Raw genomic sequence first — 24,271 nt, 5'->3', positions numbered from 1 at the left:
TTATATGTCATTTATGAAAATAGAAAAAAATACTGTATAAATAATAGGGTAATTTCCCAAATGAATGACTGTAATTTGTCATTAATGATAACATTTGTTAATAAAAGTTCTTAATTGACAGATATTGTTTGTAATTTTACATTAATTTGTATGTTATTTATGAAAACAGAAAAATATTGTATAAATAATAGTGATGTTCCTGTATAAAAAAACTACTATAGAATTATTACTATATATAATCCTTAAAATAAGAGTCAAGTTGTTTATTTACAGATATTTTTTGTAATTTTACATAGTTTTAAAAAATAATTCAAAATCCTAACCCATACTGTATAAAATGTACAGTTTACAATTTACAGGAGTTTTTTTCTGTAAAATAAGGATTTTCTTTTTTTTACAGTGTAACCTTATTGGTTTTTATTTGGCTTTTTTTGCAGCGTGTTAAAATTAAGAATCAAGTGACACTTTATGTTTATAGTTGCAGAGCTGAAAGATCTATGATTCTGCTAAGTGGTGTGCAAGTGAATACCCCCTCTTTTTTATTTCATATCAGTTTTTGGTGTTTTTAAAACAAACTTTTTTATATTCCTTTGCAATAATTTTTTGGGGATAGTCTAAAATGTTTGGTTAATTTTCCTTTGTTTATTACATTAAATTCCTGTTTATTTCATTCCATATTCAGATTTTTTTTGTGAACGTATAAGTTCAGACAGGGTGTTTATTTTGTACTGTTTTTATAAAAAATATTTGATTAAGAGACTCTTCGTGCAGTGGTTTTAACGCTCTGACACCATTCTGACGGTTTGACCCAAACCCAGGCAACGTGAGCCAACCCCAGAGTCGGCTTTAGTCATTGCTAGTTCGGTTTAGTGTTTCAGGGCCTTAAGAATAAATTTTTCTGTAAAAAGCTTGTTTGCTGTAGCCTACAGTAGACTATAGATAATTCTCAATCCTAAAGTCATCCCCTGCTACCCCTCCCTCTGAGAACAGCCAGCACCTAGTGTCAGTCATTAACATATGAAAGGTCTTCTTCACACCTAACAGTCTTCAGTCCTAGCACACCCAGCAGTGTTTCAGCTGTATATGTCCGTGAAATTTTACGGATTCCTGTATATGTCCGCATATGTGAGGTTTCCGTGTTTTTCTGGAAATATACTGTTCCGTGTTACTCTGATCCGCTTTTTCCCACATACATCCGGTAAACATCAAATTACACAGGAGTTTACCATGCCCGGATATTGCCGGATTTCAGTGTTTTCATGCAGTGTTGATTCTATTGAACCCTGGTGCATTTGCGTGCATCTTACGTTGTCACAAATGTGCATGGCTGTAAGGCCAGCCCAATCATCCCAATGACGGCTCCCGATAAGTGGGTGAAGGTTTCTGCACGTTCAGTCTTTTTAGCGGGGGCAAAGTAATTTAATTCCAATTAAATTTTTATCTGACTCCACTTTATCATGACCTAGAATTTAGGTTCGAATGCCGATTGGTTATCTAATTATTTGTAAAATAGTTTAACTACACATTTGATTAATCTGTTTAACTCTTTATTGAAATTATACCCGTTCATCTGGATTTCAATAACACTTCGAGTCTTACACCAGCCGAATTACGATATCTTTATCACAAACTCATCAGTCTTGGTCATTAGACAGAGGCGATTAACTGATATCCTAGACCGCCGTGCTATACATTGCTCATTCTAGAATATTTTTAATTCAGTTCCCATAGATCTGAACTCACTTAATTAATGCAAGACTATATCTAACCAGAGGCCATGGCCGTTACCATAGAAGCAAGCGACCAACTTAACTCCCTCTAATGGTAACTTTGCATAATCATGCCGTGGTTTCCCACGTACACATAATTAGAATAATATTACAGTAATCAGGAGTTGAGGCTCACCCTATTTAGATTGGTCTAACAACTTTTAGTCTAAACGGAAGACCCATTTGGTCTACTAACCTACTAACCTGCTAAGCCAATGTGTTAGTCAGAGCTCTAAAACCTCAGTCTAGTGTGCCCTTATGCTTCACCGAAACTGTGCTCTAGTCCGTTACTAACCTGAGAGTAGATTTGCGGTGTTATTGACTTAACATAATCTACTAGAGTTAATAATTCCAGAGTACCTCAGAATAAAATCAAATGTAACAATTTATTATTCGTCAGGTAAATGTATCATGCCAATTACATAATCAATTCAAAGATAATCAATACATAACATCAAATGCTCTGAAGTAAAGAATAAAATATGGATACCTGACATCTGAAAATTACATAACGCTGAGTGTCTGAAAGACGCCCAGCGCTACGGGCTGACCTGAGTAAAGGATCACGCCTTGACCCTTCTGCAACATCCCTTAAATTCTCCTTTCAAATGTAGTTCACAATGGGATTTTGCATTAATCAAGTCCTGTAGACCTGTAATTTACATTGATTGATTCATTTCTGTTGTAAAAACTGATTTCAAAATGTAAAAACGCATGTAAAAAAAAAATATTGTACAAAATGAAAACAATAATGTAATTACTAGTATGTGTGAATTAAAAATGTTTAAGCGCATTAAAAAAAATAACAAGCATGATTTCATCTCTTAAATGTCTTGGTGTGTATTTTGGTCATAATTTAGACTTTTTAAAAATCTAATTTCAGCCTTTTATCTCATAATTTTGACTTGAAATCCAAAATTTAAAATTATCTCAGAATTTTTAAAGTCCTAATTTCAAATGTTCATCTCACAATGACTTAGCATGTCATATTTCTGACTTTTTATCTAAAAATTTGGACATTTAAAATCACATTTTCATAATTTTATCCCTTAATTATGACTTTATGATAATTGAAAGGAGCTGATTAGTAATGTAGTTGAATATTTAGTAGTGATGCACCGATCATGATTTTATCGGCCGATACCGATTTTTTTTTTCAAGAAAACTGGCCGATACCGATTTCCGATTTATTTATTAATTTTTTTTTTACACAATAAAAGAACTACATGAACAAGATGTTTATTTGGTATTTAACAGGCTAAATTGGCTTTTGGCTAATGAAAACAAGTCCCCAATATGAAATTAATGGGAAATTGAATTGGAAATTAAAAGTGTAGCAATAATGCTCCGATTCAATCAGCCATCTGGCCGGATGGATTAAAGCTTGAACTCATCACAGCTCTCGGGACTTTCCTAATCAGATCATACATAAACAAAGGGCTTTGTTTAAATCTAAGTTAATTAACAACCCAAGGAGCCACAATGTCTCCGCAAGAGAATGGAGCGTTGAATGTTATAGCCCCGAGACATTCACGTGACTTCACGTCCACACACACACCCTTTTTGCGAATGGACACACATACACATAGCGGAGCACGCTGAACTGTCCAAACACACACACACGCGTTATTTGAACCATGTGGACCAAAACTGTCTCAATAATGTTCAAATATGTATATTGTGTTGATTTAATGTCTTTATACAATGTATTAGAATAACTAGGATGTTTACTGTATGTAAATCAAACTCTGTACGCCAGTAACTGTGGAAATCCTGTAACTCTGTATCCTCAAATCGCAGAATGACAGTGTGTGGTATCTCTGTTATCGCAGAGACCCGACTGTACCGAATCTCGTTCACAAATTACAATAAGATGCATTATTACAGAAGTACCAGCTTTCTAAGAATAGAGGCTTAAAATGATGACCCAATTGATTAACCAAGAGGAGGGGTATCCAAAAACAATAGAACACTAGCGCCTTCTGTCTCCATGGACGTGATTGGATCCCTCCAACTCTCTGGGCGTCGGCCATCCCCTCTATAAGAACGGAACCGACCGTTAACTCTTTGCATTCCGCCACAACGAGGAAGACCACCCCGGCATTCTGCCACTGAGAGAAGGACCCCTTTGGCATCCCCGCCACGGAGAGAGAAACCGGCAGACTCCTGGAGCGACTTTCCTAAACTTCAAAGAAATTCTCCTGGGACCCGCAAATCCTTAGCGAACTTCCCAGACGATTCGAACTCAGACACTTACACGAGAAGCCACAGTAATGCAAGTATTCTATTTCACAATCAAACTGCTTGTAAAAGGTTGTCTGAATTATTCCTGATTCACGGGACTGTGAATTTCTTGAGGGCTTTGGTGAAATTGCGGTGAAGCTGCCTCTCTCCCCCCCCCCCCTCGTTAATTCTTTCTTTCCATCATTCTTTTTCCTTTCTTTTTCCTTTTATATTATTCGTTAAGTTTGATTTTTCCTTGTTTGTACCATATAGTTTGTTTTCTCCTATATATATATATATATATATATATATATATATATATATATATATATATATATATATATATGCATATTTACCCCCGTGCGACTCGTAGCTTTGTATTCTGTAGTTGTTTTCTTAAAACCCAATAATTGCATTAAATTGAATCGGTATTGTTTTGCTCACAAATATCGAAGTCAATGAGACGTAAGATTTTAGCTACCCATTTAAGCTTGATTTTCCTGTATTACTACTTGAGTAATACAAATTGTACAAACATAAGAAATATTATTTGTCCTGATCAAGGTGATGTTTCTTAAGGTTTGTAAGATTGATAAATTGATGAAGAAATCAATTTGGATAAAGGTTACTTTTAAATGATTAAAGGTTCCGTTATAAGTTAATTTTGTCTGTACAACAAGCAAATCATATTCATAGACTCATGAATATTTATACCATTTGAATTAATTATTCCCCGAAACTCATTGTTGTTACAGTGAAATTAAAGGCAACAACTGCATATTCTGCAATCCAAACAAAGATGTTACTTAAATCAGCATTTGTTTTTAAATTCAGTGTAAAGGAAAAAAGTCTTTACCAGTGAAATTAAATAAAACCAAAGTATATAATTGTTCCAAAATGTTAAATCAAATGATGTTTAGTGCAACGAAAAAACTAAGATGCTACAGCAGGTGCTTTTTAAATCAAATTAAGTCAATGTAATTTTAAGGTAAAATAAAAATGATCATCCTATAGGCTACAGAGCTGATAATATTTCATTTCAAAAGTGCATGCATGTTCTTCTTTAGTCAAGTCAAGTCAAGTCAACTTTATTTATATAGCGCTTTTAACAATGTAGATTGTTTCAAAGCAGCTTTACAGTGTTAAACAGGAAAATAATGCAGCATAATTTTATTCAGCTGTATAGCCATTCTGGAAAAATTTCAAGTATCATACAGTGACAGTGTGGGCTTTAGATCAATAATTTGATCAGTAATTTAGTTTAAATGGTTAATTTAGTTTATTATTTAGATGTATTTCGATGTTTAGTTGAAAAATTTAGTGTCCCCAACTGAGCACGCCAAGCCAGAGGCAACAGTGGCAAGGAAACCAAAACCCCATTAGGTGACCTAATGGAGAAAAATAAACCTTGGGAGAAACCAGGCTCAGTCGGGGTGCCAGTTCTCCTCTGGCCAATTAACAAACAGCGTATTATTATTATTATTCTTATTCTGGCAGTTTTACAGCTCGGAGGTCATAATAGATCAGAATATTCGAGGGACCGGGGGCAACATGCTGGAGACGGGTTTATTGAGGATGATGTTGATTAAATAATTATTAAAGTGCAATATTCGAATGATCGGAGGCAACACGCTGGAGACGGATTTATTGAGATGCCGTGTCGATGAGGCAGTTTCAGGGGGAGTCTAATCACGGTCTCCCAGACACTTCGGGGTCCTGTGTTGGTCTTCTCTGGGCGCAGGTCCACCATCTGATCTGGATACGGCCCGGATCCAGCTGACTGCAGTAAACCTCGGGATAAAACAGAGAGACTAACATTAGCGTAGATGCCATTCTTCTGATGATGTAACGAGTACATCAGGTGTTATGGGAAGTGTTCCCGGTTCCGGCTGACCTAGTTAATGCAGCCTAACAATCATTTCATTGAAAAAGTGTTTTATGTGTATGCCACAGTAAAGAGATGTGTTTTTAGTCTAGATTTAAACTGACAGAGTGTGTCTGCTTCCCGAACAATGTTAGGAAGACTGTTCCAGAGTTTAGGTGCTAAATAGGAAAACGATCGACCGCCTGCAGTTGATTTGGATATTCTCGGTATGATCAACTGGCCAGAATTTTGAGACCGCAGTAGACGTGATGGAGTATAATATGTTAAGAGCTCGCTCAAGTATTGGGGAGCTAAACCATTAAGTGCTTTGTAAGTAATAAGTAAGATTTTAAAATTTATGCGATGTTTAATAGGCAGCCAGTGCAGTGTTGACAGTACTGGGCTAATATGGTCATACTTCCTGGTTCTAGTAAGAACTCGAGCTGCTGCGTTTTGGACCAGCTGGAGTTTATTTATTAAGCGAGCAGGGCAACCACCCAGTAGAGCATTACAATAATCTAACCTTGAGGTCATGAACGCATGAACTAACTGTTCAGCATTTTGCATTGAGAGCATGTGCCGTAATTTAGATATATTTTTAAGATGGTAGAAAGCAGTTTTACAGATGCTAGAAACGTGGCTTTCAAACGAAAGATTGGTATCAAAGAGCACACCCAGGTTCCTCACTGACGACGAGGACTTGACAGAACAGCCATCAAGTGTTAGACAGTATTCTAGGTTACTACTTGTGGAGCTTTTTTGTCCAATAATTAAAAATTCAGTTTTTTCTGAATTGAGTTGCAGGAAATTACCAGTCATCCAATGTTTTATATCAGCTATGCATTCCGTTAATCTTGTGAATTGGTAAGTTTCTTTAGGGCGTGAAGAAATATAGAGCTGAGTATCGTCAGCATAACAATGAAAACTAACGCCATGCTTCCTAATGATATCTCCCAGTGGTAGCATGTACAGGGTGAAGAGTAGCGGTCCTAGCACTGAGCCTTGTGGTACTCCATACTGAACTTGCGATCGGTGTGACATATCTTCATTTACTACTACAAACTGATAACGGTCGCATAGGTATGATTTAAACCATGATAATGCAATTCCACTAATACCTACATAATTTTCGAGTCTATTCAAAAGAATGTTGTGGTCGATAGTATCAAATGCAGCGCTAAGATCGAGTAACACTAATAGAGAGATACAGCCACGATCGGATGATAAGAGCAAATCATTTGTAACTCTGACGAGAGCAGTCTCAGTGCTATGATACGGTCTAAATCCTGACTGGAAATCCTCACAGATACCATTTCTTTCTAAAAAGGCACATAATTGTGAAGACACTGCCTTTTCAAGTATTTTTGACAGAAAGGGTAGATTTGAGATTGGTCTATAATTGACTAAATCTGTAGGATCAAGTTGCGGTTTTTTAATAAGTGGTTTAATAATAGCCAACTTAAAATTTTTCGGTACATATCCTAATGACAAAGATGAATTAATGATATTAAGAAGAGGATCTATGACCTCTGGTAGCATCTCTTTTAATAGCCTAGTTGGTATAGGGTCGAGCATACATGTTGTCGATTTTGATGATTTAACGAGTTTAGCCAATTCTTCATCTCCTATAGCAGTGAATGAGTGTAATTTTTCCTCAGTGACACTACAATGCTCTGTCTGATGTGATGCTGTATTAGACGGCTGCATGGTCAAAAAAAATTTCCTAATATTATCAATCTTACATGTGAAGAAGTTCATAAAGTCATTACTGCTGTGCTGTTTACAGTCATCAGAAGTTGAAGCTTTATTTTTGGTTAATTTAGCCACTGTATCGAATAAATACCTTGGGTTGTGTTTGTTTTCTTCCAAGAGAGTTGAGAAATAAGCAGATCTAGCAGTTTTTACAGCCTTTCTGTATGTGATCATGTGCTCTTTCCACGAATTACGAAATACCTCTAATTTTGTTTTCTTCCAGCTGCGCTCCATTTTTCTGGCTGCTGTTTTAAGGGCCCGGGTGTGCTCGTTGTACCACGGCGTTGGACTATTTTCTTTAATCTTCTTTAAGCGCAGAGGAGCAACTGTGTCTAAAGTACTGGAAAAGAGAGAGTCAATAGTTTCTGTTGCAACATCGAGTTCTTCTATACTATCTGGGATGCTGAGCAGATGATACTGATGAGGGAGATTATTTAAAAAGCAATCTTTAGTAGCAGCAGTGATTGTCCTGCCATTTTTAAAGCGAGGGGGCGGCTTTGCAACCTTAGCTAAATTAAGTATACATGATACTAAGTAATGATCTGAGATGTCATCGCTCTGCTGCAGAATTTCAATGGTATCAACATTTATTCCATGTGACAATATTAGGTCTAAAGTATGATTATGGCGATGAGTGGCTCCTGACACGTGTTGCCTAACTCCAATAGAGTTTAGTGTGTCTTTAAATGCTAATCCCAATACGTCTTTTCCGTTGTCAACATGGATATTAAAATCACCAACAATTAGTACTTTATCTACGGCCAGTACTAACTCTGATAGAAAATCAGCAAATTCTTTGATAAAGTCTGTATTATGCCCAGGTGGCCTGTATACAGTAGCTAACACAAATGTTGAACAGGTTTTGTCATGTACACTACATAGCGTTACATAAAGCACCAAAACTTCGAAGGAATTATATTTGAAACTAGACTTCTGAGTAATACTGAAGATATTATTATAAATTACAGCAACCCCTCCCCCTTTACCTTTCAGACGCGGCTCATGTTTATAACAATAATCTTGGGGGGTGGACTCATTTAAGGTAATGTAGTCGTCAGGTTTTAGCCAGGTTTCTGTCAAACAGAGCACATCTAGATTATTATCTGTAATAATATCATTAACAATAAGCGCTTTTGGGGAAAGGGATCTAATATTCAGCAACCCAAGCTTTATCAATTGTTCATCTGTATTATATATTTTGTTTATTTGTTGGACGTCAATAAAATTTTTACTGTTGAATGGTTTTGATGTTTTTTTGTATTTACTAATTCGGGGAACAGACACAGTCTCTATATGATAATATCTAGGTGAAAGAGTCTCTATGTGCTGGGATTTATCTGACTCCGGTAACGTGAGACAGCTAGCAGACGGTCGGTTTAGCCAGTTTGTCTGCTTCCTGACCTGGGCCCTAGTGAGTCAAGGTTTAGCTCTAAGACTATGTGCCAGATTACTAGAGAGAAGAGCGGCACCACCCCAAGAGGGATGGATGCCATCCTTCTTCAACAGGTCAGGTCTGCCCCAAAAACTTTTCCAATTGTCTATGAACCCTATGTTATTTTGCAGACACCACTTAGACAACCAGCCATTGAGTGATGATAGTCTGCTAACAATCTCATCACTCCTTTTTGCCGGGAGCGGTCCAGAACAAAAAACAGCCTCAGACATCGTACTAGCGAGTTCACACACCTCTTTAATGTTAATTTTGGTGATCTCCGACTGGCGAAGTCGAACATCATTAGTGCCGACGTGAATAATAATCTTAGAGAATTTACGATTAGCTTTAGCCAGCACTTTTAAATTTGCTTTGATGTCAGGTGCTCTGGCTCCCGGTAAACAAGTGACTATGGTGGCTGGTGTCTCTATCTTCACGTTCCGTGTAATAGAATCGCCAATGACTAGGGCACTTTCAACAGGATACTCAGTGGGTGCTTCACTGAGAGGGGAGAACCTGTTTGATGTTCTAACCGGAACGGAAAAGCGGTTCTTTGGTCTGCGACTATGCTGCCTCACTGTTACCCAGTTTCCCTGCTGCGAGGGCCCTGCAGCCGGAACCGAAGAATGTACAGAGTTCACTAAGCTATTCGCATCCATATCAGTGTCTAAAGCTGTTACATCCTCACTACTCTCAGATAAAGTATGGATGCGTGTTTCTAATTCTGAAATCTTCTCCGTCAGCCTAACTATCTCCTTACATTTATCACATGTGAAGCCCTGTTCGCCAGCGGAGAAGCCTACACTAAACATGCGACATGCACTGCAGGTGATAATGACAGGAGAAGACATGACTTACCGTGTTTGTTGATTAATCCAATTTACCACTTACCACAATCGTTTGCTGGACACAATTTACTAATCCAAGTTATGAACTCAGAAAAAGGGAGGCCCGGGTGCAGAGATAACAAGCTAACAGGCTAGCAAAATGCTAACGTGTGATGGTGATTTAGATTAAAAGCTAGCGATGTCAAATTTAACGTGATAGGCAATTTTTAAACAATGTATGGTGATGAGTAAGTTATATTTAGTAGTAGAAGAAAGAGGAAATATCAAAATAAAGATTCAAACGTAAGCAAGGCTCTACAGAGCTACAGACTTGAGCTACAGAGCAACAGACACAGCAGGCAGACAGGAGCAATCGATCAGGCAGGAGAGAGTAGTGTGTAAGGCCTGGCTGTCAGGCTTTAGGCTACAAAAAGAAGTATTTCGGCTTTGTCACAAGTAAGTCTGTTTCGTTCTCATCCGATCCAACACGTGAGAAGCTGAGCTGAACAAACGCTCACTATCTACACTTGTGCAGGGCGCGGAGAGGTAAGCTTGCGCAGGAAAGCGGCTCTTCATTCCCTTCAGCATCTCGTCTCTTCCCTCAGTTCTGCAGTTTCCATTTGTAACACACAAGTGACATGTTCGCGAATGATTGCAATATAGGCGTATGTGCACGCGGGCACACTTCCGAAAGCAAAATATCTCTAAACTCTTAAAAACCTTTGTTACCTTTTGCTTTACTTCTGTGGGAATGAGACCTTTGTACCAGTCACAATGAGACATTTCAAATGATTCCAAACATGTATAAAACTGTATAGTACTTGTTCACAATAACCCATATAGATGTGGAGAGGAGAGATGAGGGTGAGGGTGATGAAATGTAAATTAAAGGGTTAGTTCACCCAGAAAAGAAAATAATGTAATTTATTACTCACCTTCATGCCATTCCACACCCCGTAAGACCTCCGTTCATCTTCGGAACATAAATTAAGATATTTTTGTTGAAATCCGATGGCTCAGTGAGGCCTGCATAGCCAGCAATGACATTTCCTCTCTCAAGATCCATTAATGTACTAAAAACATTTAAATCAGTTCATGTGAGTACAGTGGTTCAATATTAATATTATAAAGCGACAAGAATATTTTTGGTGCGCCAAAAAAACAAAATAACGACTTATATAGTGATGGCTGATTTCAAAATTCATAATTGATTCATTGATTCTGATTCATAACGCTCAGAAGCTTCATGAAGCAGTGTACATTCGTTTTTAGTACATTAAACCTCTCGAGGCGATCGGCTCGCTTTTTTTCTTATCAGTGCCAAAGAGACTCAAATAACTTTATAGTTTTATATCATTCAGGCAAGTGTTATACATCATTATAATCTGTTAAGTTTCAATTTTTTTTGTGTACAGTCACAATAAAAACAAATTGTTGTGCTTGATCTGCAGCCTCTCTCTCAAAGACGTTCATTCAGATAGTCTTCAGAAAATTACATCTAGCTTAGTGAATACTTGTCTCACAAACATGAGACATATGTCTAAAGAAACGCTGAAATGTCAGGTTTTAAACACTGTAAACCAAATCAAAAACAAATATTTTGTGGTTATGTAATCCGTTTGAAAGCAGAGGGATTTTAGACGTTCCTGAGCGGCTCATTACACACTAATGTGACCACGCCCACGGAGCATGCGCTCTATTGAGATTCAAATACTGAGGCTCCGGAGTCGATGCCCACACACACATCAACTCAAACATACACATCAAGTACTGCATTCCTACTACAACTACATCGTTTTGAGACGCGATTAATAATCCTGTAATAATTCTCCATGAAAAGCTGTTCATTTATGAAAGCAACGATCCCCCGCTGTGTGTAAGTAGGGTAAGTGTGGTGTTCTAGAGTAAGCCACTAGAGGGAGCTCTGGTGAGAGAGTGAAAAGAATAGAAAGAGAAGTGAAGAAGTTCTTGACATGTCGAGGAATAATAAAGAACACTGAGTTACAGTCACTGAGTTTGATACGGTTTATTTACGAGGCACTCAACATATTGGCGACGAGGATGGCTTTTAGTTTGAGCCAACCCACCCCATTCCTGCAAACAATGGGAGAACCGCCGATTCCGTTCAAAGCATGGATTAAAACTTTCGACAATTTCTTGCTGGCCCTGGGAGAGGAACTATCTACTGCTAGGAAGCGTGCACTTCTAATACACTGCCTCGGAGCCGAGGGGCAAAGACTGTTCTACACCCTAAATGTGAGCCAACAGGGAGATGATACGTACGCTTCTGCTTTGAGTGCAATTCAGGACTTTTTTGTCCCTAAAGTTAATGTGGTTGCTGAGCGTTACCGCTTCCGCCAACGGAATCAACGCGCGGGCGAGACCCCAGACCAAAATGTCGCTGCCCTGCGTGAACTCGTTGCCACCTGCGAATTCGGCGCTATGGAGGACGAGATGATACGCAACCAGCTGGTTGAAAAGACTGATTCAGCACGCATCAGAGAACGGTTGCTGCTGGAAGTACCACTCGACCTTAAGAAAGCTGTGACGGTCGCGCAGCATATTAAAACTGCAACAGCAGAGGCCAAAGCGATGATAACGTCATCGGACAACTCAGTACAAGCAGTTCAACAATACAACAGGCCCCGACGGAGCAAAAGCAAAGTCAGCGCGATGCGCGGACCTCCCAAATCCAGTGGATCCGAGCAGCACGCAGCTAATTTTCCTGGATGCCCTGCTAAGGATGCGGTATGCAGGAACTGTAACAAAAAAGGACATTATGCTAAGGCATGTTGTGGAAGCAAACGGCTGAGTGAAATTACAGTGCCTGAAGTGATTGTGTTAAATGTGGAACATTCCTCTCGTGACTGTGGCAAAATAATGTGTACAGTACAAATAAGTGTAAGCACAGGACAAAAACGGGACATTCAGCTAATGGTAGATACTGGATCGGCTGTGTCTATATTACCAATGTCCATTTACACTGCATTGTTCAATCAAGCAACCCTCTCATCACCGAAACTCAGTCTAGTTAGTTTTGGGGGCGATGCAATTGAAGTGAAAGGATGCATGCCAGCCAGCATTTCAAATGGGGACCATTGCACTACTGCAGACCTGTACATCGTACAAAAAGGATCAGCTGTGCTGGGCAGAGACCTTTTTACTGGACTGTGTTTACAATTATGTGATGGCCAGGTTAGTACAGCCCATTGTGTGAATCCTGTCTCGTCTGTGGCTGCAAGCGCTGAAAACAGACTGGGATGTGCAAGAGGATTTGTACATCGTGTCAAGATGCGGCCTGAGGTTCAGCCCGTTCAGCAGAAACTCAGGTGCTTACCTTTCTCAATCCGTGATGAGGTGTCCAAGGAATTACAGAAGCTTGTACAACAGGATGTAATCGAGCCTGTGGATGCATCTGAGTGGGTCTCCCCAATAGTGGTCACCAGAAAAAAAGACGGGGGGATCCGGCTCTGCGTCGATTTACGTGAGCCTAATAAAGCCATCGTAGTGGACAGCTTCCCCCTTCCGCATAGGGAGATGTTCACAAGCCTGAGTGGAGCCAGAATGTTTTCCACATTAGACCTCAAAAGTGCTTACCATCAGGTAAGTATGTGTTGCATGAGGACAGTCGAAACTTGACTGCGTTTATAACGCATGATGGGTTATTTCCAAACCCAAAAGGGTTCCGTATGGACTGGCCTCAGCTCCAAGCTGCTTCCAGAGGATGAATGGTCATGGTTCATGGTATTCTAAGTTCATACCAAACTTTGCTACAGTGGTGGAGCCACTGCGCATGCTTTTACGAGGTTCTGTTCCATTCATGTGGTCACCTGAGGCTCAGGAGAGCTTTGAGACTGTAAAGAGACTGATTGTGATTAGTGCTGCACTCACACTTTTCAATCTAGAACTAACCATTATCGTGACCACAAACGCCTCAGACTGTGGAATTGGAGGTGTTCTTACCCAGCTGCATGCAGACAACACAGAGAAAACAGTGGCATTTACCTCACGCACTCTTACAGCAGCAGAAAAGAAGTACTCCACGGTAGAAAAAGAAGCGCTAGCATGTGTTTGGGCCACAGAGAGATGGAGGACCTACCTGTGGGGACAACACTTCATACTGCGGACAGATCACAAACCACTGACCACTCTTTTGACATCTAAGGGTCAAGGCAGAGCAGGTATGCGCATAGCCAGATGGTCCGCTAGGCTGATGGCATTTACGGATGACATTCAGTATAAGCCAGGGTGTGACAATGTGACTGCAGACTGTTTATCTCGCTTACCACTGCCTAGTACTGAACCTAGTCTGGAACATAATGTTGAAGTTGTAGCACTCACTTCTACGCTCACTACAATAACCAGCACTGGGTTCAAAGCAGCATGCGATTCTTGTCCTGTTCAAGCCGAGCTACGCAGACTACTCATTTCAAAATGGCCAAAAGTGTGGAAAAGCACTGGATCGTGCATTACGGCCATATTTTCAAATACGCCATGAACTTTCACTCCAGGATGGTTGTGTGGTGCGGGGGACCAGCCGCTTCCTAGTTCCAGAATGTCTCCAGGCCAAGTTTATTGTGCTTGTACATGACACACATCAGGGCATCGTGAGGACAAAAAGGAGGCTGAGAGAACTCTACTGGTGGCCTGGCATGGACGCACAAGTGGAAACAGCAGTCAAATCTTGTGTCACGTGTCAGTTACATGACAAATCGGCTGTTACACACATAACACCACTTCAACCTGTGCCATATCCTACTGACGCCTGGGAAAAAGTGGCCATAGACATCATGGGTCCTTTTAATGCAGTACCTGTGGACTGTCGCTTTGTAGTCACTCTGGTGGACTATTACAGTAAGTGGCCTGAAATGGCGTTTGTCTCACACCCTACCACCCAGTCCGTGATTCAGTTCCTGTCTACGGTGTTTAACAGAGAGGGGAATCCAAAAGAGCTGATTTCTGACAATGAAGTACAATTCACTTCATACGACTTCAAGCTGTTCTTGCAAAACCGAGGAATCACACACAGGACATCATCTGTGTACTTCCCAAGAGCGAACGGAGAAGTCGAACGTTTCAATCGCAGCCTAAAGGATAGCTTACAGACTGCATCACTGGAAGGAAGAGGGTGGAAGGAGTTTACTAAAGACTTTCTGCAGGCATATCGTTCAGCACCGCATGCCACAACACACTGCACACCAGCTGAGCTCTTGCATGGTAGACCCATGTTAACCAAACTTAACATTTCGGGTCTTCACTTACCACCTGCAGGTAAACTGCTCTCACATCAACAGCTTGCTTCACGTGTGAGAGAGAAACAGTCAAAAAGCAAACAATACAGTGTAACAGTCAGAGCCTATTACAAGGCATACTATCTTTTCTGGGAGGCTATGTTCATCCTCACCACTAGGGGTCACTAGTAGTACTCCATGTTTTGTATAAGTTTGAGAAGTAGCAGAAGAAGAATCAGATCCCGTTTGGTTTGCCGCATTCTGTCTGCTGCTCTCGCTTTTGAATCCTTGTTTGGGAAACTGTTTGTTTGCTGCCCAACTAGGATTTTTGTGTTATACTTAATCCTGGATTATTTGCCAGAGGACCTACTGGTTTGAGTACCTTTGGATGCGGTTAAGCTATGGGCCAAAGGATTGTAATGAAAATAACTTTTCTGTAAGGACATCTATACACCGTCTTATCAACTATTAACAGACTGATCTCGTCCTTAAGAAACTGGTATTTGATGTCTTGTTCCAATCACAAACTCATTCTCCAGAACCCTCCCATAACAGGCTACGGTTGCTTTTTTTTAGGGTTATTTGATTTCTTAGTTATAGGGTTTGTTTGTTTATGTAACCATCATTTATAAAAGAGTATATTTGTGAGTTTCTGGTGTTTTGGTTGGTTTTTTTATTTTGTTCTTTGTTTTGATCTTTGAGATACTTTGTATCCAGTCCTGGGTATTTTGCAAATATGATCCCTCCCTTTTATTTCCTGTAACCCATTGGTGCAAGGTAGCCAAGACAGTAATAACAGTGACAGCAAACGCAGCGCAAAGCATGTCTCATTTCAGTGTGGATCCTATGTCCGTGTAAGGAGGCCAGGAATTGTGCCAAAGACTCAGTCTAAATTCGGAAAACCACTAAAGGTTGTGGGTAAAAAAGGACGGTACACATACAAGCTGTCAGATGGGCGATGCTGGAATGCATCTCACCTGGCATCTGCACTCGCTCCAAGCACAACAGAGGAATACAGTGATTTGCCGTTGTTTGACTCTGGGAACACTGAAACGGTAGGGGGTGGACAACCAAATGTAGTTGCACGGCCTGTTCGGAGTAGGTGTGCACCTGCATTGACCAGGGATTATGTGATGTAAATTTGGTTTAACGCATTAATATTACATCAATTGTGTCTCTGCAGTTTAAGGAAAAATAACATAACTGTTATGTGAATATTCTGTGAGGGTTATGTTGAGGGTTTTGTAATTGCATTATTTTGATAACATTTATTCACAAGGTTTTGATACCAAGTCTTACTGTTGGGAGTACTATTATAAAAAGGCTATAAAGGAAAATGTTAAAATGTTATCTTTACTGTTACTAGTAACAAGACAACGTTGCTATGGTATGTTTATTCTTAAGAGAAAGGGATATGTGGTGTTCTAGAGTAAGCCACTATAGGGAGCTCTGGTGAGAGAGTGACAAGAATAGAAAGAAAAGTGAAGAAGTACTTGACATGTGGAGGAATAATAAAGAACACTAAGTTACAGTCATTGAGTTTGATACGGTTTATTTACGAGGCACTCAACACTAAGTTTACTCTGTAAGCAATCGTTGAATATTAAACGTAAAAACCTGCACAAGGACGCACTGAAGCTTTCTTTGTTTAAATTAGCTCAAAATTACTGTCAGATGTAAGTAATTACCTTGACAAACTATACATCATTTAAAAGATCTAAGACTCAAGCTTCCATTTTTGACCTCTGTTTTATTCTCAGTCATATAGTGACCGTAATTTGTTAATGTGTCAGGAGTTATGAATATGAAAACCGCATTGGTACCTTAGATTGTAATGTGAGCGTCAGCTGATCTCATTCATAAAACACTCCTTAATTCTCGTCATGAAGACTCACGACAAAACAACCTCCCTCAGGACTTTAAGTTCAAAAGTGTGCAGATGAGGAGAAATATTGATAGATTTTCATATGTCTGTGTCAAATTTCTATACAGAGAAGTGTTATTATTGCAATCTGTTGTGTTTTCAGTTCATACTGGCAGCCGGAGGGCGCTCCGTGCACATGTAGTCCATATATGGTAGATGAAGAAGATATCATGGGACATTCTCCCTGACATAAACAGCTTCCAGAAATCGCTATAACATGCAGATAGACACGTTTGAAGATAATAAACACACAATCGCAACAATATATGGCTTATCTGTGTTATTTATACCATGTTGGGTGTTTTCATAATAGATTATATTTATAATGCAATTCTATTCAAGCTTTTATAATTATGCAGAATATTGTAAAATTATATATTTTCTGTCTGATTTTTTTTATCCAAAGCCAAATGAGATCACATAAGGTTATTTAAAACATTTGACTTGTGATATAAAGTAAGTTTGGAGTAAAAACATTGTTGTTTTAATAAATTGGTGTAATAAATCATAAATTATGGTTTAATAAATCATAAATTGTTTTGGCAGATAATATAGAAAACTCACTTAATTTTGATTTCCCCCTCAGAAATTTTTACTTATCTAGTAAATTAATCTTGATTTAAGAATTTTAAATATTTGGACTGGAAACAAGAAAAAAATAAACAAAAAAGAAGAGCATATTTTGCAGTGTAGTCAAATCTTTTGATCATTTAAAATATAATAGGCCTTTGTTGACTACATTCTAAATAAATAAATATCAAAAATAATAAAATAAAAAATAAAAAAATTAATCGTAAATAAAATAAACTACAAAAAAGTATATTTCCTTTGCTCTGTTGCTCTCTCACATAGGCCTACCTGAAGCTCATTCATTATGCAGCTCATTATGCAGGCTATTATGTGGCTATTATAAGTTTGTTCTCTCATGTGATACTCATCATTATTCATTAGATATCACGCCTACTCGCATACAGGCTTTGTGAAGAAAAGCTGTCTTACAAATTTTAAATCAGTGTATTGTTTTATGTGAATGAGTAGGCTCAATGATTCTCACATCAGTTTAAAGAAAAAACTCTATGCAAATACACATGGAGTCAAAAGCGTTGTGAACACATATCTATTGTGTTACACACTACAAAAGGTTCAACCTGGTGCTCAGGTAGAGTTAAAAAGTCCGTAATAGGTGCTCTTGGGGTAGGGAAAAATCCAATGACACAAAAAAAGGCAGGTCCCAGGCACTCAGTCAGACGTAAAAAGTGGAGAAGGAATGAATTAAAAAGCTTTTATTTGGTACGGCTTAAGTCATTTAAGCCACGACGGGTGTCAACTCTGACATTACTCCTGACAACACACCTGATAATTTAGCTGTTTCTGACAGCTCTCCCAGCATTGACTCGTACCCTTTGTTTAGACCTATATCCTTGTTTACACTGGTGGTATCGAATCCTTCTCTTGTCGCCTTTTGTAAGAAAGTTGAATTTGATGTGCAGAAATTCTTTGATGCCCAGTCCAGACCCACACAGAAACGTGATTTGACGGTAAGCGAATGTAAGGCTCTTAAGGAGCTCTCTATGTTTGATGATATAATTATCGGCCCTGCTGATAAGGGTGGGGCTGTAGTGGTTTTGTCTAAAGATGTGTATATCCTGAAGGCGACAAGACAACTAGAAACCAAACACTATGAAAGAGTTCAAAGTAATCCTTTGTCTGAATTGACCGATATTTTTCATAATATTCTAACCTATGCCTTAAATTCGGAGTGGATTACTGAGAGTGAAATTAAATATATGACAGTTGAACACCCCGCCTTGGCTACATTTTATTTACTTCCTAAAGTGCACAAACCTCCTTTCGATAACCCCCCAGGGCGACCCATTATCTCAGGTAATGGTACTCTTACTGAACCAGCGTTGAAGTTTGTTGATTTTTTTCATTAAGCCTTCTGTTAGGACTCTCCCTTCTTCTATTGAGGATACTGTGGATGTTTTAAATAGTTTGTCTAGTCTAGGTAATGTTGGGTCCCAATATTTAATTACCATGGATGTTGAGTCCTTGTATACCAACATTGACCACAAGGAGGGTCTACACGCCTTGAAACTTTATTTCTGATAGAAATGACACTAGACCTCCTTCTCACTTCATTGTACAACTCACTGAGTTTATTATTCACAACAATGTTTTTGTGTTAACTGAAAAGCAGAACAAACAGAAAATGGGCTGTTGTTTCTCACCTAATTATGCTTGCCTATATTTGGGGTTATGGAAGAAGTTGCATGTCCTTAACTCGGTTAATCCGTTCTATCATTGCATAACATGGTATGGTCGCTAGATTGATTTATTATTTATTTTTAAGGGTACTAAGACTCAGGTACTGGAGTTTCACCAATACCTTAATTCCATCAATAGGAATATCAAATTGTCCATTGAATACTCCAAAAACAGCATTGATTTTTTAGACCTAAACATCTCCATTGATTCAGAAGGGAAGTTACACACCGTGATTTTCAGAAAGAAGACCTCCAGAAACACCATTCTTAGGGCTGACTCTTTTCATCCTCCACAACTCATTGATAATGTGCCATTTGGCCAATTCCAGTGGTTACGCCGGATATGTGATGAAAATGTTGATTTTGAAAAACAGGCAGATAATATGTCAGAACGTTTTATTAAAAGAGCCTACAAACCAGATATTGTCGCTCATGCATGTTCCAGAGCCCAATCCTTGAACCGTTCTGATACCTTGATTAAGAAGGGACGCAAGAGGGATACTCAATCTTTTTTATCACACAATATAGCATGGAGGCTAGACAGATAAAACGGATCATTCAGGACAACTGGGCCATTATTAATTCTGACCCTGCCCTCCAACAGGTCTTTCCTCAACCTCCTTTGGTTTCTTACAGAAGGGCCCGACTCTTCGTGATAAGTTGGTACATAGCTATCTTCCCCCTGAGAAGAAGGAAAGTTGGCTTAAGAGACCAATTGGGTTATACCGTTGCATGAACTGCCCCCATTGTAGTAGTGTCATCCCCTCGAAAACCTTTGTGGATTTCAAATCTAAAAAACATTCAAGATAAAAGATTTCATAAACTGTAACACCACATTTGTCATTTACCGCTTATCTTGCCCATGTAAGGATGTGTTTTATGTAGGTTGTACTAAAAGACGTCTGCGTGATCGATTGGCGGAGCATAAGTATGCTATTCGTATCATGACTATCAGATGGCCAAACACTTTTTACATATGCACAATAAGAACGATTCCCAACTAAAAATAGAGGCTTTGGAGCATGAGACCTTTGGATAGAGGAGGTGAGACTCAACCAGCACGAGTCATTTTGGATCCATCACCTTGATGCGCTTCGTTATCCAGGTCTGAAAGAGGACATTTTTTATGATGTGTTTTCTATGTCCTTATTATGGTCCTTGCCTTGGTTTTCTCTGTCTCTGTTTTGAGTTTGTTTGTTTTTTGTTTTTCTAAAATGCGATACTTGCTTTATTTTCCTCTCTTGGTAGCCTACGTTGAAGGAGAGTTTTTTTTTCTCTGTATTGGTTTTTCTTTTTACTTTTGCCTTTGCTCATTACGTTGGTTTCCCCAATCCTGTAGACCTGATTACCTCATTGGGTTAATTGATTGTATTTGGCCTTATTAGACTAATTGAATGCTTTCTGACTATGGGTGGGGCTCAACTTATAAGTTGGTGTCATTCTCATTCTTTGTCTTGCTTTGCCCTGAAGAAGACCATTCATTGGTTGAAACATGTTGGCTCTTGTATTTTTAAAAAAAATTACAATTTTTACGTCTGACTGAGTGCCTGGGACCTGCCTGTTTTTTTTTCAAAAACCTTGCATAAACATTTTTCTCTCAAAAATACAAGCATGTACATACAGTAAATGTTGCTCACATATTATGGGAGCCACATTTGTGCTGAATACAGTGTAATTACACTTTTGCCATTAATGTGTTCATAAGCAACTGAAAAAAACACAAATGTCAGAGCATGTCAAAACTTCTAAAGGGCCCCAAAAGAGCTCAGACTCCGGAGGGTTAATGGATCTTGTGAGAGGAAATGTCATTGCTGGCTATGCAGGCCTCACTGAGCCATCGAATTTCAACAAAAATATCTTAATTTGTGGTCTTACGGGTGTGGAACGGCATGAGGGTGAGTAATAAATGACATTATTTTCATTTTTGGGTGAACTAACCCTTTAAGGTGATTGATTTTGTGTGGCTGAGCCTCGGGTGGGGATGCCACTATCAAAAGAGAGTTCAAATGTTAATTCCCCGAAACATCCTTTGTTTTCTCGGGAGTAGTCGTTCCTTAGCCGAGATGTCCTGGCATCTTAGTCTTACACGGCACATAATAGAAAACAGAACGTGGGTCAATATATAGTTTTTTTTATCATTCATTTGGTGCTATTATGCGCATCAGAGTAAACTACACTTGGGTCATTTATGCGTGTCGCATGAAGGCGACTTTCTGCTGCTTGCAAACAGACTCTTTTGAGGTGACAGTGGATTGCCATTAATTTGTTGCCCTGATTGCACGCTCTGTGCGAATACACTGCAGGCTCACTCTCGCTCTTATCCAAGGTAAATCATCAACACTATCATCTCTTACATGTGTTTTATTGAACTAAATACATTGTAATCAGCTAAAACGCATGCACAGGTTACTTTACTCCCTGAACAAGTGTGCACCAAGTCCGTATTTCCTTCTCATGCACAAAAATTGCAGCACAGTTCGAGTGTAACCGAACTCAGACCACCTCCTCCAGGTACTCTCGGGTTCGATACCACGGCACACTCCCAGGTCCACATGACAGCTTTCACATTACACATTTTTTATGCAAACCGTGCCCTGTTTCGAACTAAACTGCCAGTGTAAAAACGCCCTAAGTTAGATGTGATAGTTATGTATTATGTGTTTTCTGTTTAATGTTTCAGAGCATTCTTGGGTCCCAAAGACATCTTCCCCTATTTGATTAACAAAGACAAATATGGAAAACCAAACAAAAGGAAGGGCTTCAATGAAGGATTGTGGGAGATTGAAAACAACCCTAAAGTGGAGCTTAACGGACATAAGGTGCTGTTGTCTTTCCATTTTAGATGAAAAAAAACTAGATGGTTTAGGCTTTGTGGGAGGTTTTGATACTGTTTTCACTCCATGCACAAATACAATAGACTCACTTGTGTGCACAGAAGAGATCCACACACACGGAAATACACAAATACACTTGAGAGATCCAGTTGTGCACACAGCAATCCAAAAATATAAGCAATGCACTGGCATTCGTATTCTGCTTTAATGTCTATGATTGTTCTTACTATGTGGATCGTCCTCGGGGCAGTTTCTAGACATATGGAAACTAGACGGTTGCTTAAGGGGCACCACCAACTGGAGGGGGCACCAACAAGTGCCCCACTGCCCCTGTTACATCGTTAACATTTTTAGTAAGAATTTACCATGTAAAGTACATTTAAGCAGTTGAATATTAGTATAAGAAAGATAGAATTAATACAATTTTACCAGAAAGATAATTTCCATGACCAAAGTGTCACTATAAAGTGTTGTGTTTGAATGTAGAAATAAAAGCAATGCCTTTATCTATATACAATGAAATATTTAAATAATCATATAAATTATTCAAATCAAATGCATCAGTGCCTCTTAGCTGTATTATATTGTGAATGTAATTAAATTGAACTCTCTAAGAAAAATGCAAAACATGCAAATATATTTATTTTGGTTTGTTCTGAGTAAAAATAGGATTTTGTTTTGTTCTGATTCCAGAGTTCCGAGGTCTCTATTCCAGAAAGGTTCCTGGTTAGAACGAAATAAAAGAATGGTTAATAATGTGTTGATCTATAAGGGCACATTTGGCATTAAGAGCTAAGACAGCCAAAACTGGCAACCCCGCAGTGAGTCATGGACGTAAGGGCAGAGCAAGTTTAAATATCTTTTCTAGTCTATATTTCTATCTTTTAAAGCCGCTGTTTTGGGTATTTTTTTTAAATGATTTGTAATAGAGCAGACACTTTTAGTGATGTTTTTATGAAATATCTGTATTGACTACATGATCATTTCACGGTATTATTTACTGCCATGCAAGCCCCCAATTTATTTATTTTTTTTAAATATATTTGATAAAAATGTGCTTTCATTGACTAAAAATTCCCAAACAATCGACAAAATCTTGACTGAACAAAAATAGTACATGGTTTTGTAAATAGGATAAAATTTAAAAACTACATTTGACACAGGACTAAGACTAAATTTAAAAATTAATTATTAAATTAGTTAATTTAATCTATAAAGCAGTTCTGCAGAAAAAAGGTTATGTCGTCGATCAGCTCAGTTCTCAGTTCATGATTTCAAAATAGTTTAAACCCTCGCTCTTATGAGTTATGTTTTGAGGTCCACAAGAATTTACAGTGGTTGTAGCATTTCTAAAGAAGTGGCCAATATTAAAGATTGAGTAAACATTTGAATTAAATGTCAATTGGTAAATATAAAACAAGGATTTGGTCTGCTGTAAAGTGTAACAACACCACGCCCTCTGCAGGCTTCTGTTATAATACATAATGTACATAAGATGATGGTTTATATTATATACCAATTATTATTGCCCCATTGTTATTAAAAGCTTAGGTCTTTGCTTAGGTCCATTTTTATTACCACAAAAAAATCTGATTACTTGATCATCAAAATAATCGACTGCTTACTCTATCACCAAAATAATCATTAGTGACAGCCCTATTTATATTTATTTGTAGGATTTAGTAATTTATTTGTTATAAACTATTTAAAAAGTTAAAGGAAATCCCGCACACTATCGCTACCTGCAGAAGATATCAAAAACTTTTTATTAGCAACATTTCGGTCTCATGACCTTCATCAGGCATATACCATATGTGTTGTGTTTTTTATATGTGACCCGTTGTGAGTCGGAAGTCGACGTTTTAAGATACTTAAAATATAATGTGGAAAAACTTTTTTTTTTAGCTGATTTAAAAGAACAGGCATTCAAAAATAATGTCCCAAAATTTCGTAGTCCAGATAATTGAGTAAAGGTATTTAAATGACTATTAAAGTTGACAAAGTTTACTAAATTCGCTTGAAATTTCTTTTCTCAACTCTCGTCACTTCTGAGCATTTCCCTACATTCCAGGGATCCCCTGAAACGTCATTATGTCCAAATATGGTGTTAAACGTTGTCTAAAACCAATCAAAAAGCTTAGAAATGTA

General features: G+C 38.5%; 1 protein-coding gene across 5 annotated transcripts in view; it reads left to right on the top strand.

Annotated features, from left to right (window-relative positions):
• psip1a (PC4 and SFRS1 interacting protein 1a) overlaps positions 1 to 24,271 on the top strand; it is a 113,790-nt gene that overhangs the window by 30,925 nt on the left and 58,594 nt on the right. For 4 of the 5 annotated variants that reach the window (XM_079813027.1, XM_079813025.1, XM_079813023.1 and 1 more), the window contains exon 4: positions 21,970 to 22,108. The exons of the other annotated variant lie outside the window; for it this stretch is intronic. In XM_079813027.1, the coding sequence (XP_079669153.1) occupies positions 21,970 to 22,108 (139 nt within the window). The remainder of the gene's footprint in view (positions 1 to 21,969; positions 22,109 to 24,271) is intronic. 5 annotated transcript variants of the gene reach the window in all.

Source organism: Gobio gobio (genome assembly GCF_949357685.1).
Source record: "Gobio gobio genome assembly, chromosome: 3".
In the NCBI taxonomy this organism is placed as follows: Eukaryota; Metazoa; Chordata; class Actinopteri; order Cypriniformes; family Gobionidae; genus Gobio; species Gobio gobio.
The sequence above is the reverse complement of the archived record's forward strand: the minus strand, read 5'-3'. Positions and strand labels throughout refer to the sequence as shown.